At 39.0% G+C, this 16,853-nt stretch overlaps 1 protein-coding gene across 1 annotated transcript; it reads right to left on the bottom strand.

Annotated features, from left to right (window-relative positions):
• Positions 1-3,024: 3,024 nt before the first annotated feature.
• On the bottom strand, positions 3,025-5,118 carry LOC148556213 (uncharacterized). The gene is made up of 2 exons (XM_088490684.1): positions 3,985-5,118; positions 3,025-3,282 (listed from the first exon to the last, which is right to left on the bottom strand). Exons 1-2 carry the CDS (start codon positions 5,116-5,118, stop codon positions 3,025-3,027), a joined length of 1,392 nt encoding a protein of 463 aa, XP_088346810.1.
• Positions 5,119-16,853: the final 11,735 nt, after the last annotated feature.

Below are 16,853 nucleotides of genomic sequence, written 5' to 3'. Positions count from 1 at the left end.
CTCCTCCTTTCTTCATTTCTTCACCTACAAGCAACCAAACAAGCAATCGAAGTTTCACTAAAATCACAAGTCCTTGCATCATTCATAAGATCAATTAATTCTAGCATAAACCTTACGATTTTGTGTAAAATAAATGATGTTTGATTGATTCAAAATGATCATGAAATTCCACTCTAATCACTTACTTATTGTGCAAGAAAGTACATAAAACCTAATGAAACAAGTGAAAAATACTTGAAAAACTAGCATAAGATGACTTGTCATCACAACACCAAACTTAAATCTTGCTTGTCCCCAAGCATGCACTAAACATGAGAAGAAATGAGATAAAACAGAGAAGCATTTATGTCCTTATTTAGCAGGTAATTGAATTTGGGCTATGGGGTTTTATGCAGACAAGATGCAGCTCAATTATTCTTAGCTGACATATATGAAATGTCTCTTTGAGGATTTACTAGAGTTGCTTCTATAATGCCTTGTTCTTTTATTGAACCCTGTTAGCTTTTTCCTTCTTTCTTTTGCTTAGAAACTTATTTCTCAATGATAGCTCAATGTCAAGTGTTGCAGGAGCCTTTTGGCTCAATTTTTCTCAACACCTCTTCACTACAGACACTTGGCTCACAATTCTTCTTAGGAACATTGATGCCCAGCACCTCTTTGGGTCACTAAATGCTTTGTAACTAGGTTACTCTTGATAATGGACTTTCGGTTGGTAATCCCGGATTAGTTAATCCAAGTTACCAAGTTTTAAAAGACTCCTCTGAACCTAATTGTCCAAGCAGATCCTAGTACAAGAAGCACCATAGGCATATGTCCTAAGGTCCAAGCTATTGGTGTCTAGCCTTATTATTTGTTTCTTTCATTTTTATTGCCAATCCTTGGATTTTCTTTTCTTTTTCATTCTTACTTTTCCTCATTTTCTAGGGATGTTCATTAATTGAAGGTTTTATAACAGCATCTAAGTTCACACTACAAAGAACATTCTATTCTGCAGCTTTTATTATTGAGCTTATCATCCAATCAAGCAATTACCACCACTGAATTTCATTCTAATTCCTACCACACTGGACAATTACTTTTTATTTCAAATATTTTCTCTTATTGATGCAAAATAGAGACAAGATAGAATTTAATGCAGATGAAGATGAAAATAGCATTTCAACTAGCGCATTTAACAGACATCAAAATTTGCACTATTTGAGCAGCTTCTCATTCAGAATATTTCAAAGCAGAGTGATTTTTGTGACAATACAACCTCTCAGGAGTGTCTTGCAGCTTTCCTTTTGTCATCATCATCTTTTACTTTTGCATTTCCCTTGGTGATTATTCTTTTAAGAGGCTGAGTGTCTTTTCTGCACAATTATTGGAAGTTGCTTATTTTCCAAGCACTTAGGCAGATGGTTAGTATGCATAAATTATTGTAGATTCTTGAACTTACTTTGGTGAGGGAACACCAAACTTAGTCCCTTAATACTATCTATAATGCATCAATCACATGAAACCTTGTGCTTTTGCTAAAAGTAATAAAACTAAAAACTAGAAAACAGACAATGGTTTTGTGGTTTCCCAGATTGCTTGGAACTAGTAACCATTTATGCAGAGGGTTGAAATGTGTTTTTAAATGAGACTTTTGGTGGAACACCAAACTTAGCATCCTTCATTCACCCTTAAATTATTTTGGTGCACAACACCAAACTTAGCTCCTTGCAATACAGATAAATCTACTTAAACCATTTATTGAAATAGTTAAGAAAAGAAATCTACCTCTGGTTGGGTTGCCTCCCAACAAGAACTTCTTTATCGTCATTAGCTTGACGTTCTTCATCCTTGTTTATCCCAGCTCATGAATGCTCTCTTCTTTGTCCCAATGGCCTTCCAAGTAATGCTTTGCCCTGTGACTGTTTGCTATGAAATTATTCTTTGTTGCTTCATCTAGCAGTTCAAGGCTTCCATAAGGAAGAACCTTTGTCACCAAGTAGGGACCAGTCCATTTAGACTTGAGTTTGCCAGGGAAAACTTTGAGCCTGGAGTTATACAAGAGTACTTGCTATCCTGGTTTGAACTCCTTCTTTGAGATCCTTTTGTCATGTCATCTCTTATATTTTTCTTTGTATATCTTAGCATTTTCATAGGCTTCCAGTTTAAACTCATCCAACTGATTTAATTGCAATAGCCTCTTCTCTCTTGCTGCTTGAGAATCAAGGTTGAGGAGTTTAGTGGCCCAGAAAGCTTTATGCTCAAGCTCTATAGGGAGATGACAAGACTTGCCATATAATAACTGAAAATGAGACTTTCCAATAGGAGTTTTGAAGGCTGTTCTGTATGCCCAGAGAGCATTTTCTAATTTTCCCAATCCTTTCTTGTGTTCCCCACTGTCTTCTCCAAAATTCTCTTCAACTCCCTATTTGCAAGCTCTGCTTGGCCATTGGTCTGTGGGTGATATGGTGTGGCTACTTTATGAAGTAGTTTCTCCATCTGTTTATTGCAAAAATGACTACCACCATCACTGACAAGATCATTAGGCACTCCATATCTAGTAAAAATATGCTTCTTAAGGAATTAAAGGACAATTTATGCATCACATGTGGTTGTTGCTATGGCTTCCACCCACTTTGAGACATACTCTACTGCTACAAGTATGTATTTGAAGGAATACGAAGGTGGAAAAGGGCCCATAAAATCTATGCCCTAAAGATCAAAGAGTTCTACCTCCAGGATGTAGTTCTGAGGCATCTCATTCATTCTTGTTAATCCTCCAACTCTTTGGCACTCATTGCATTGATGAACAAACTCTCTAGAATCCTTGAATATGGTTGGCCAATAAAATCTGCTTTGAAGTACTTTGGCTGCTGTTCTTTCTGGCCTAAAATATCCACCATAAGCTGAGCCATGACAATGCCACAGTATGTCTCTCATCTCACTCTCAGGAACACATTTCCTAATCATTCCATCTGGACACCTCCTGAATAAGAATGGTTCATCCCATAAGAATTTCTTGGCCTCATTGACCAGCTTCTTCACTTGTTACTTGGTGAATTCTTGGGGAATCCTCCTTTCAACTTTGTAATTTGCAATATCTGCAAACCAGGGGGCTTGCTGAATTTGTAAAAGGTGTTCATCTGGAAAACTTTCGTTCACTGGATGTGAAGCTTCTTGATTTGTTTCTTGTGGTAGCCTTGATAAATGATCAGCAACTTGATTTTCACTCCCTTTCCTATCCTTGATTTCAATGTCAAACTCTTGTAGGAGTAATATCCATCTGATAAGTCTTGGTTTGGCGTCCTGTTTTGACATCAAATACTTAAGGGCAGCATGGTCAGTATAAACTACAATCTTAGATCCAATCAAGTATGATCTAAACTTATCAAATACATAAACCACAGCCAACAATTCCTTCTCTGTTGTGGTCTAATTTTTCTGAGCTTCATTCAATACTTTGCTTGCATAATAAATGACATGGTGTAAATTGTCCTTTCTTTGTCCCAACACAGCACCAATTGCAAGGTCACTTGCATCACACATGAGTTCAAAAGGTAATTCCCAATGTGGGGGTGTGATGATTAGTGCTGTTGTGAGTTTGGTTTTTAAAGTTTCAATGGAATGCTTACAGCTTTCATAAAAAACAAAGGGATTATCAACCACCAGCAAATTGCTCAGTGGGTTGGCTATTTTTGAAAAATCCTTGATGAATCTTCTATAGAATCCAGCATGTCCTAAGAAACTTCTAACAGCTCTCACATTAGTTGGCGAAGGAAGTTTCTCTATGATTTCTACCTTTGCCTTGTCAACTTCTATACCATTTCTTGAAACTTTGTGACTAAGAACAATTCCTTCAGGTACCATAAAATGGCATTTTTCCCAATTTAAAACCAAATTGGTTTCTTGGCACCGTTTCAAGACTAGGGTAAGATGATGTAAGCAAGCATTGAAAGTGTCACCAAAAATAGAGAAATCATCCATGAACACTTCAATATATTTTTCTACCATGTCTGAGAAGATTGATAGCATGCATATTTGAAATGTAGCTGGAGCATTACACAATCCAAATGGCATCCTTCTATATGCAAAGACTCCAAAGGGGCAGGTGAAAGATGTCTTCTCTTGATCTATGGGGTCAACTACTATTTGATTATAGCCAGAATATCCATCAAGAAAATAGTAATATGCATGGCCGGCTAGCCTTTCAAGTGTTTGGTCAATGAAAGGGAGGGGAAAGTGATCTTTGCGTGTGGCATCGTTCAGCCTCCTGTAGTCAATACACATCCTCCATCCTGTCACGGTTCTAGTGGGAATGAGCTCGTTTTTCTCATTAACAATGACAGTCATTCCATCTTTCTTTGGCACCACTTGAATTGGGCTTATCCATGAGCTGTCAGATATAGGATAGATGATCCCTGCATTCCATAACTTCATTACTTTTTTCTGAACAACTTCTTTTATTGTGGGGTTTAGCCTTCTCTGAGGTTGAGCCACTAGTTTGGAATTGTCCTCCAAAAGTATTTTGTGCATGCATATGGCAGGGCTTATGCCATTCAAGTCATTAATGGTCCACCCTAATGCACCTTTGCTAACTCTCAATACAGCTAGGAGTTTTCCTTCTTCTTCTTCATTCAAGGTGGAGTTGATGATTACTGTGAAGTTATCTGCTGTACCAAGGAATGCATATTTAAGGTGTGGAGGAAGAGGTTTCAATTCTTGGATTGGCTTCTCCTCTGTTTTGTTTTCAGAAGAGCTTTCAGTCACTTGTTCCTTTGAGGCATCCTGAGCTGCTTCCATCTTTCCTCCTTGTTCTTCCTGAATGGTTGCTTCAATCACTTTCTCCACCAAATCTTCTATCATTTCCACTCTCATGTGCTGTGCTTTCTCAGGGGGGTGTTCCATAGCTTTGAAGACATTGATGATCATTTGCTCATCATGCATCCTGAGGATCATTTCACCTTTCTCTACATCTATAATAGCCCTTGCTATGGCCAAGAAAGGTCTACCCAAGATAATTGAGTTATGTCCTTCTTCTTCCATGTCTAGAATGACAAAGTCAGCAGGGAAGATGAATTCTCCAACCTTCATTAACAAATTCTCCACCACTCTATTAGGTATCTTGAGTGACCGATCTGCCATTTGAAGTGACTTCTAGTTGGCCTGAGTTCCTCTATTGCAAGCTGCTTCATTAGTGAGAGAGGCATCAAGTTGATGCTGGCTCCTAGATCATAGAGGGCTTTGTCCAATGTTCTGTTGCCTATAGTGCAAGATAGGATGAAGCTTCTTGGATCTTTGAGCTTTGGTGGAAGACCTCTTTGGATGACAACACTGCATTCTTGGGTCAAGATTACTGTCTCTTTTTCATTCCATCTTCTCTTCTTGTTGATAAGCTCCTTTAGGAGTTTTGCATACAAAGGCATCTGCTCCAATGCTTCAGCAAGGAAAATATTAATTTCCAGCTTCTTAAAAACTTCTAGGAACTTGGAAAATTGTTGGTCTTTGATCTCCTTGTGAAATCTTTGAGGATATGGCAGAGGAGGGTGTAAGTCTTCACTATCTTCCTCTGTTCTTGTGATTGCTCCTCCATGATTTGCTTTCCCTTCTTTGAAGCTTGTGGCTATTCCTGTTTCTCTCTGAGCTTTTCTTGGTCCTTCTCCTTAAGTGTCACTTCTTCCTTGCTGCTGGCCTCATCATTCTCAGCTGGCCTCTTGTTAGTTTCTTTGTCATTTACCAAGGTTCTTCCACTCCTTAATTGGATTGCTTTGTATTCTTCTTTGGGGTTTGGAATGGTATCACTTGGTAATGCATTGGGTGCTCTTTCAGCCATTGTTTGCTTGGACAATTGGCCAATTTGTTGTTCCAGATTCCTCATTGAAGCTTTATGATTTTTACTGGTTAGCTCTTGATATTTCATCATCTTTTTCATCATCACCTCCAGATTAGAAATCCTTTGGGACTCTTGGGGTAATTATGGCTGATTGTGAGATGTTGAGGGTGGATGATAGTTATTTTGGTTATTGGATGGGTTGTTGGATGGGTAGTAGTTGGGTTGAGGTTGATTGTTTTGTGGTTTTCTGTATTGATTTTGGTTAGTGTTTTGATGGTTTTGATGGTTTGTGTTTCTAGAATTGTTCTGGTTTGAGTTTCTCTACCAAGGCTGCTAGTTTTGGTTGTCTCCCCACCTCAAATTTGGGTAGTTCCTCCAGGATGAGTTATAAATGTCTCCATAGAACTCATTTTGTCCAGCCCCTTGGTTGTGCATAAAGTTAACTTACTCTTACTACTGCTTTTCATAGTTTTCCTCATTTTGTCCCCAACTAGCTGGTGGTTGATTTGTAGTGTTCACTGCTGCAATTTGAAGAACATCAATCCTCTTGGCCATCATCTCCATTTGCTGCTGGATCTGTTGATGCATCACTTTGTTTTGAGCCAAAATGGTATCCACACCTTCTAGCTCTAATACACCCTTCCTTTGAGCTGGTTGGCATTGTGATAAACTCCAATTTTGTGGTTTATCTTGTGCTTCATTTGGGGGATTTTATTACCTTTTCCCACATTTATTCAATGAAATAGCATGGTTTTGCAATTCTCCCTTGATTTGTGCTTAAATGTGAAAACATGCTTTTTAGGCCTTAAAATAGCTAAATTTAACTCACTTTAATTCCATTCGATGCCTTGATATGTTTGTTAAGTGGTTTCAGGTTTAGAAGGCAAAGATTGGATTGAAGGAATGAAGAAAAAGCATGCAAAGTGGGAGAACTCATGAAGAAATGAAGGAGCCGTAAAGCTGTCAAGCCTGACCTCTTCGCACTCAATCGATCATAACCTGAGCTACAGTGGTTCAAATGAGGTGGTTCTAGTTGCGTTAGAAAGCTAACATCTGGGGCTTCAAAATGATATAAAATTTGCAATAGTTTCCTGATGTCTTAGGACGCTCACGCACACTGTATGCGTGCGCACCGATGGAGCAGCGTGGGTCCACTTTAAGCAACTCGTTGAGGGCAATTTCTAGCTCATTTTGGGCCCAATCCAACTCATTTCTGATGCTATTTCATGCAGAATTCAAGCTTCGGTAAGGGAAAAGCAATTGTTTTGGAGTTTTGGCATCATGTAGCTTAGTTTCAAGAAAGAGAAGCTCCCTCTTCTCTCTAGAATTAGGGTTCTTAGGACATTTTCATCTTAGATCTAGGTCCAATTTCATGATTTCATCTCATTTCCTTTATGATTCTTGCTTCTACACTTTCCTTCTCTTAGTTTGTAGTGTTAATTTTCCTTTTATGCTCTCTTTTATGATGATGAACTCATGTTGGATTTGGTTTACATTTAATGCAATTTAATGTTTGATGTTCTTTTATTGTTGATTTGAGTTGTGATCTTACTTTTCTTGCAATTGGTAGTTGGTAGATTTATTATTCTTGCACATTTATTATGCTTTCCTTGTACACCAACCAAGTGTTTGACAAAATGCTTGGTTGGGCTTTAGAGTAGATTTTGAGCATTCTTGGCTTGGGAAGAGTAATTGGGCAATCTTTAGTCATTAATACCTAATTTAGATTGGTGATCTAGAGTTGTTAGTTAATATCATTTTCAATGACTCTAATCTCTTGCTAATTCAATTAGTAAGTTGATTAGGATTTTTGACTTGAGATTAACTAGTCTTGTTTGACTTTCTCTAATGGAAGATAACTCACACCTTCTTCCAACATTGGGGATGACGAAATAAGATAAATTCTTGTTACGTATTGTTGTGATTATATGACTAGGATAGAAAGCCTATGATCTCAACCCTTGCCATGAATGTTTCTCTTTATTAATTGTTTTCTTTAATTGCTCTCTTTACTTTTTTTGTCATTTAAATTCTTGCCCCTTTTATCAACCAAACCCCTTGTTCTTCATAGCCAATAGTTAACCATTTCATTGCAATTCCTTGTGAGACGACCCAGAGTCTAAATACTTCGGTTAATTCTTATTGGGGTTTTTTATTTGTGACAAAACCAAAAATTTAATTTGATGTGAGAGTTGTTTGTTGGTTTGGAGCTATTCTTACAACGAAGTTCTAATTTCTACAAGAGAAATTCTAGACCGACAATAATTTTTGTGTCACATTGCTTTTGATGAGCATAGCAGTATTGATTATTTGTCACAGTGTCTATGAGATTTTGGGCTTCCTCAGTTGTCTTCATGAGCTGCATTGAACCTCCAGCAGAATAATCCAAGGCCTCTTGAGCTCTTAGTGTCAATCCTTCATAGAAATTCTGAAGTTTATCCCATTCATTGAACATCTCTGGGGAACACTTCCTGACCAAGGCTTTGTATCTTTCCCAGGACTCATAAAGTGACTCTCCATCCATTTGGGTGAAGGTTTATACCTCTGTCTTCAATCTTATGATCTTCTGAGGTGGGTAGAATTTAGCTAGAAATTTGTTCACTAGATCCTCCCAATTGTTGATGCTTTCTTTTGGAAATGCCTCCAACTATTAGGCAGCTTTGTCCCTTAATAAAAATGGGAATAGCAGTAACTTATAGATGTCTGAATGTACACCATTTGTCTTCACTGTGCCACATATCCTCATAAAAGTGGACAGGTGCTGATTTGGATCTTCAAGTGGACCTCCTCTATAGGAACAATTATTCTACACCAGGGTAATGAGTTGAGGCTTCAACTCAAAGTTGTTTGTATTAACATTTGGAGTAAGTAAGCTACTCCCACAGTGCCTTGAATTAGGGAAGGTGTAAGAAGCTAAAACTCTCCTCTGGGGTGGGTTATTGTTAGCCACTCCCTCTGGTGGATTAGGGACATTCCCTTCCATCCCTCGGTCTTCTTCTTCCGAGGCTTCTTCTCTAACAACTCCCTTCCCTCTTGCTTCTCTTCTCAACCTTGAGAGTGTTCTCTCTGGTTCAGGATCAAAAGAAGTGGTTTCACCTCTTCTTCCTCCTGGCATGCAACTAAAACAACAAGAAACACACACAAAACCAGAAACCAAAAGCAATTCACTCTACTGCTAGAGTGAGGTTAAGGTTAGCTTAAACAAAACCTCAAACAGTTAGTGTGCTTGACAAAAACAAAGAAAAATGCTTCATCTAGATTATCACCCTACTTAATCATTGTCAATCTAAATCAATCCCCGGCAATGGCGCCAAAAACTTGATGAGGAAAACGATTCCACACAAACTCACCGGCAAGTGTACCAGGTCGCATCAAGTAGTAATAACTCACAAGAGTGAGGTCGATCCCACAGGGATTGATGGATTGAGCAACTTTAGTATGGTGATGAATTTAGTTAAGCAAATATTTGATGATTTGAGTGAAACTTGATTAACAGAAGTAAAATTGCAAGAAAATAAAAGGGAGAAGGAAAATTGACAAAATCTTAAAGTACAGAAGAAGTAAATTGCAGAAACTTAAAGTGCAAGAAAGTAAACAAGCTGAAACTTAAAGTGCAAGAAAGGTAAATAATTGAAATTTAAAGTGCAAGAAATTTAAATTGTTGAATCTAAATTGATAGGAAACTTAAATTGCATCAAGAATAAAGGGATTTGGGTACTGGAATTCAAAATTGAGCTGGAAAATGCAAATTAAAGTAAATCAGAGAACTATGAGATGAAGAGATTCAGATTAGGGTCTCAATAGCAAAACAGAAATAGCAAATTACAGATGAATTCAAAACAGCAAGGAAACCTAGATCAACTCTGAAATCCTAAAGAAAAATTGACAAATTCAGTGAAGTAACAAAAAACAGAAGGAAAGCCTAGAGCTCAATTGCTCACTTGTTAAAACAGGAAAGAATAGATTGAAGAAGAAAGAAAATGAAAGTTCGAAGAAAAGGAAACCCAGATCTGATCTCAGGCTCTCAGATTCTAAAAAGAAAATTACAAGAGAGAAAATTAAAAGTGAGCAAAAAGGTAAAAGAAAAAATGTGAAGTCAAAATGAGTGCTGCGCTCACTCCCCTGGCATGCCCCCCTCACGTGCGCATGTTTGCTTCTCTAGCGCTCCCATAGTGAACACTACGTTCACTCACCAAGTGCTGTACCATTTGGTGCACGAGTTTCCTTGCTCAGCGCTCTCCTAGTGAGTGCTACGTTGGTTCCTTGAGCGCTACCTAACGGATAGCGCTACCTTAAAAAACTAGCATAAGATGACTTGTCATCAGAGACGACCTGGGATTCCTACTCCCAGTATTTTGTTCTTAAATTTGTGACAACTCTTTTCTAAATTGATAAGAGGAATTTTCGTCGGTTAAGAACTGTACTTGCAACGCTGTTCTATTTATAAATTCTTAATCGGCAATTTTCTGCCACGTCACCCCACTTTGCGAATGGCCAGGGTGAAGTAATGCAGATGAGCTCTTCGGGTGGGGCAACATGAAAGTTGGCATGCTTCTGGCATGGGGATATATTTTGACGAACTCTGTTGCTTCCTTTTGCAAGGTCGGCCAGTAAAAGCCAGCCCAGAGTACCTTTTTGGAAAGAGCTCGTGCCTTGAGGTGGTTGCCGCAGATGCCACCATGGACTTCTTCTAGGACTTCCCTTGTAGCGGAGATTGGGATGCATTTTAGGAGGGGTGTTGAGATCCCCCTCCTATATAGGACGTCGTGTATTATGGTGTAGTACTGTGCTTCTCGTACTAATCTTTTTGCTTCCTTTTTATCTGCAGGGAGTGTTTCGGACTTGAGGTAGCTGATTATGAGAGTCATCCACCCTTGGTTCTGGTCCGATATGCTTAGGACTTTTTCTTCTTCCAAGGTTGATGTTTTTTGCAGTGTTTCTTGGATGAGGCTTCTGTTGTTGCCCACTGGTTTGGTGCTGGCTAGTTTTAAAAGTGCATCAGCTCGGGCGTTTTGTTCCCGAGGTATGTGCCAGATCTCATATCCTATGAATTTTTCGAGCTGTTCTCTGGTCTTCTCTAGATATTTTTTCATGGTGGGATCCTTTTCCTGGTAGCTTCCTTCTATTTGCGAGGTGACTATTTGCGAATCGCTGAAGATGGTAAGCTTTTGTGCTCCGACTTCCCTAGCTAGCTTCAGACCAGCCAGTAGGGCTTCATACTTGGCTTGGTTATTTGACGCAAGGAATTCGAACTTTAAGGAGAGTTCGAGCTGTGTTCCCTGATCACTTTCTAGGATAACACCCGCTCCACTTTTGGCTTTGTTTGATGAGTCGTCGACGTAGAGGTTCCAATCGATGGGGGTCCCTGGGGTGTCGGTGTACTCTGCGACAAAGTCAGCTAGGTACTGAGACTTGATGGCTGTCCGAGCTTCATACTTAAGGTCGAATTTGGACAACTCGACTGCCCATTGTAGGATTCTCCTAGCTAGGTCTGTTTTCTGTAGGATACCTTTTATGGGTTTGTTGGTTCGTATTCTAATGGTATGGGCTTGAAAGTATAGTTGAAGTCACCGGGAAGTAAGTATGAAGGCGTAGGCAAACTTTTCTATTTTTTGATAGTTCAGTTCGACCCCTTGTAAAGCTTTACTGATAAAGTAGATGGGTTGCTGTCCGTTTTCATCTTCTCTGACTAGGGCTGAGGCTATCACCCGACTTCCCACGGCAAGGTATAGGATCAGTTCTTCTCCTTGTCGAGGTTGGGTTAGGATAGGTGGTTGCAAAAGAAATGTTTTGAAGTTTTGGAAGGCTTGTCCACATTCTGGGGTTCGTTCAAACTTCTTTCCTTTCCTTAGGGTTGCATAGAAAGGAAGGGGTCCTTTAGGCAGGTTTTGTTGAGATCGGTGTAGTCGACACACATCCGCCACTTTCCATTGGACTTTTTGATCAACACGACATTGGCTAGCCATAATGGGTACTTCACCTCCCTTATAAACCCTACCTCTAGTAAGGCTTGTACTTGCTCTTCCACAACTTGTGTAATGGAGACTACTGCGATGAGATGATTTAGCATTGTCCGACCTATGAGGGCATTGTTTGCGGAGCTCACGTCGACTATGATGTAGTCGATGCTCAATGTTCTAGAGCGGGTTCCCTTTCCAAAGGTTGTGTGTAGTGAGATGTATCCTAGAGGCTGGATTGGGGCATCTCCGAGCCCGAACAGGCTATTTGGATATGTTCTGAGCTCTTTTTCTTGTAGACCGAGCTTGTCGAAGGCGGATTTGAATAGGATATCTACAGAGCTTCCTTGGTCGACCAGTGTTCGGTGGAGATTGACATTGGTGAGCATGATAGTAATGACCATGGGGTCATCATGCCCGGGGATGATGCCCACGGTGTCTTCTTTAGTGAAGGCGATAGTGGGGAGGTCGGGTGTCCTATCCCCTTCCCCAATATGGTATACTTCTTTGAGGTGTCTTTTTCGGGATGATTTAGAGATTCCTCCTCCTGCGAATCATCCGTTGATCATATGAACGTGCCTTTCCGGGGTGTGAGGAGGTCGTTCAGCTCGCCCCTCCTCTTCATCTCTTTTTTGGCTCGTCGGTTCTGTTAGCCAGGAATCGGTCCAGTCTTCCTTCTCGAGCTAATTTTTCTATGACATTCGTCAAGTCGTAGCACTCGTTGGTGGGGTGTCTGACGAACTAGATTTCTGTTTGTAAAGAAATTTGCAAATAAAATTCCCGTTGTAAGTATAATTTCTAAACCAACAAAGAATCCTTTCGTTCAAAAGTTTTGGTTGTCACTAAAGTAAACCAAATAAAATTTTTAACCGAAGTATTTAAACCTCGGTCGTCTTCTCAAGGAATTGCAGGGAAGTATGATTTATTTTTGGTTATGGAAAGGTTATCTTTTTGGGGTTTTTGAATAAGGAACAAGATAAATAAATTGGCAGGAAAGTAAATTAATAACTAGAAAACTCTTGGCAAAGTATGAGAATTGGAAATCCCATCCTAGTTATCCTTATCAATTGTAATGAGAATTGTTTATTGCTCCCACTTAGTTGACCCTTACTAAATAAAGGAAAGTCAAGTGGACTAATCAATGGGATTCTTCAAGTCCTAGTCAACTCCTATGGAAAGACTAGCTTTAGAGGGATCCAAATCAACCAGCAAATTCCAATTTTCAATCAACAAAGAAGTTTGACAATTCAAGTGTCACCAATTACTCAACCAAAGCCAAAAGGGAAAAAATCCAAATTATTTATATCATAAATAGAAGAAAGCAATCATAAATCTGAAATACCTCAAATTGCATTAAATAAAGAAATTGAATCTAACATGGAGAGTTCATAAAACAAATTAGGAAATAAACAATTAAAGTAATAGAATAAATAAAAGTAGAAGAGAAACTAAATTAAAGGAATATTGAACCTGGAATGAAGAAGGAATAAACCATAAACTAAGAGAAATCCTAAATCCTAAGAACCAAAGAAAGAGGAGAGAGCCTCTCTCTCTCTAACAACTTCATCTAAAACCTAAAATTGTTGTAAATTGATGAATGATTCATGATTCCATTGATTCCCCCATTCTCCAACCTCCATTCTGTATTTCTGGGCTTGGATTTGGGCGGAGAAGGGGCCCAGAAATTGCCCCCAGCGCTTTCTGCAGATTTCTGCACGTGGCGTCTGTCACGCGTACGTGTCATCCACGCGTGCGCGTCATTTGGCAATTTTCCATGTCACGCATACGCGTCAATCACGCGTACGCGTCGCTTGTGTTTTGCGTTTCGCACGCGTCTGCGTCCTCCATACGCACGCGTCGCTGCCGTTTTCTTCAAACTTCATTTTCGTGCATTCCTTCCACTTTTTGCATGTTTTCTTTCTGTCCTCTAAGCCATTCCTGCCCTATAAAGCCTGAAAATACTTAACACACTTATCACGGCATCGGATGGTAATAAAGGATAATTAAAATTAATAGTTTTAAGGCCTAGGAAACATGTTTTCACATATATCACAGAATAAGGAAGAATTGTCAAATCATGCAAATTATATGAATAAATGAGTGAATAATTGATAAAAACAACTCAAATTAGCACAAGGTGAATCATAAAATAGTGGTTTATCAACCTCCCCACATTTAAACATTAGCATGTCCTCATGCTAAATTCAAGAGAAACTGAAAAAGAGTGAAGGTAGAATGGTGGAATCTATGCAATGTAATCTATCTAAATGCAAACTACCTAAATGAATCATGCAATTCTAATTACTATCCACGTAGATATAGAAAGCTTACATGTGGTCAAATTGAGTCAAATTTTTCAAGGAATCATATATGCACAACCAAGGGCTAAGCCATATTAAAACATATTCACAATTGAGTCGAGTTAAGGAAAAGGTTTCACAAACTTGCAAGACAAGCAATGATCAAACATGGATATATGGAAATGAGCTATTGAACCCTCACTGGATTTGTATATACACTCTAATCACTCAGTGTTTGGGGTTAATCACTCTACTCTTCTCTAGTCATGCTTTCTAAAACTTTGTTCTTCATCTAACCAATCGACAACTATTTAATGTACACATGCAAACATCATGAGGTCTTTTCAAGGTTGTAATGGGGCTAAGGTAAAGGTGAGGATATATATATATATATAAGGCTAAGTGAGCTATAAATTGAATCCTTGATTAGTCTAAGATCTCACCTAACATATACATACTCTAAACATCTCTAACATTATGCCTAGCTTCCCAAATTTCCCACTTTTGTATCCACATACTCATGTACCAATTATTTTTAACTTTATCACATTTGCATTGATCTTCTACTAAATTTAATATTGGGGTAATTTTGTCCCCTTATTTATTTATTTATTTATAAGAATTTTTTTTATTATTATAAAAATAAACCCAACATATCAATGCACATGGTATTTTAATTATTTTGGTTTCACGTGAACATGTTCCCAAATTCCAAATATTTTATCAATTCAACAGTTTACTGTCAACCCAAGTTCCCACGGTTCCCCATACTTAGTTGATACACAATCTCTATCTTAAGCTAATCAAAGATTCAATTTGGGGATATTTAATTTGTTTTTCTACTTAAGGCTAGTAATGTGGTAAAATACAGAATAAATGGAGATTAAAAGGCTCGAGGTGGCTAACAAGGGTGATTTAAAAGGGTAGGCTTATTTTGGGATAAGTGAGAAAAAACAAGTAATGGCCTCAATCATATGCAAGCATGTAAATACACTAAATAATGGACATATAGAATGAAACAAAGCAAAGATTACAATCATAGTGAAGAAACACACAGGAATGAAAACAATGGTTAAATAATGTAACCATGCAATTAAGCTCAAAAACTCACGGGTTGTGTGTTCTTTGGCTCACAAACCATATATCAGTTATGTATATCATGCAAGTAGGAATAAAAAGTTTCCATTCAACTCAATGTGAATCCTTAAATGGCTCTTATAAAAATAAGTATATTCTTTGAAAAATGTCGTCAATTTTCCAGCATTTATTGCTATATATATATATATATATATATATATATATATATATATATATATATATATATACTAAGTGGATTGTTGTGATTGTGAAAATCTAAAAAGTCCTAGTTTACTCTCTATTTTCAATAAATACCAAATTCTCAGATGCTAAGAAGGGTAAACTAAACTTTAATAATCCATATTTTCTATATCACAACTAATAAACTAAGAGTACAAATCAAGCTAAATATCTAAGATATATACAACCCAAAGTGTAAAATGTAATAAAGTATAAATAAACAAAAGTACAGTAAAAGAAAATGTGCAAGTACTGAAAAGCAAATAAGATAAAATAAAATAAAATAAAAATACAGAAAATGAAACAAAATAGAATGAAAAGGGTCTGAAACAGTTCACCAAAATAAAGTCCGCTAGGGATGGCAACCTCCCCACACTTATATAATAGTATCGTCCTCGATGCTCAGTCAAGCTGGATATGAAGGGTCGTCATCGCATGAAGGGTGTGCTTCTGCTGTCTCTGGGCTCTGGTTGTGAAGGTGCCTGAGGGTCTGCTAGCTGTGTCTGTTGAGGCTCCTCGTGCCGTGACTCTGCCTGCTCATCCTCTGCCCGTGCATCTTGCTCCTGCTCATCCGCCTCCTCCTCAGATGGCTCCAATGGTGTGTCAGACTCGGAGGGGATGTTAGTGTATCCTGACCAGATCATCAGCTTCAGATGCTCATAACGCTGCTTGTTGCGACGCTCCATCAGATCTAGGCGCTTGAAGAGTCGGTGCACTAGGTGGTAGATGGGATGGGAAGCGGGTGATGGTGCTGTAGGTGTGGGTAGTGCAACGGGTGCTGAAGGGGCAGCAGAAGATGTGACGGCATCGGCAGAGGCAGTAAGAGAAGGCGGTCTGTAGCCCAGAGCTGTGATCTTTCTGCCGTGTGGGATGATCTTCTTACAGTCGACAGCTGGTGGTTTCTCATCCGCAAGCTCCCAGGGTACCTCGGCTCGGCGGGCCATCTGAGTGATCAAATAGGGGAAGGGCAGAGTGCCTCGAACATGAACCCTGGCCATGTAGTGCCGGATAAATCGGGGAAGGTATAAGTCCTTGCCTTCCATGACGCACCAGATGAGAGTAATCATAGCAGCTGGCACCTCAGTCTCGTGAGTGCTCGGCATAACATAATTGCTCAGAATTTGTTGCCATAGCCGAGCCTCATCATTAAGATAAATAATCTTGAAGCTCTTTGGAGTTACTGTTGACTTGCCTATAACCCAGGGAACAGCAAGATCAATGGCTATGGTACGCTTCACTGCCTCCCAATCAAAGCTCATAGACCTCATGGATTCCTCAGCCTTCTGATAACCATCTGGTTCATTTGATTTAGGATGGAAATAGAGGATATCTTCAATGACCTCCTCAGTAACTAAAATCTATTTGCCTCTGAGCTGCACTGCATCCAGGGTCATCTTGTAATAGTTACAATAGAATTTCCGGACCCAGGATGCATTCACCTCAGTCAAGTTCCTCTCCAGAAAGAACCAGCCT

Source organism: Arachis ipaensis, chromosome B6, assembly GCF_059453495.1.
Source record: "Arachis ipaensis isolate K30076 ecotype BB chromosome B6, ASM5945349v1, whole genome shotgun sequence".
In the NCBI taxonomy this organism is placed as follows: Eukaryota; Viridiplantae; Streptophyta; class Magnoliopsida; order Fabales; family Fabaceae; genus Arachis; species Arachis ipaensis.
Note: the sequence above shows the minus strand (reverse complement) of the source record. Positions and strands in the feature narration are given on the sequence as shown.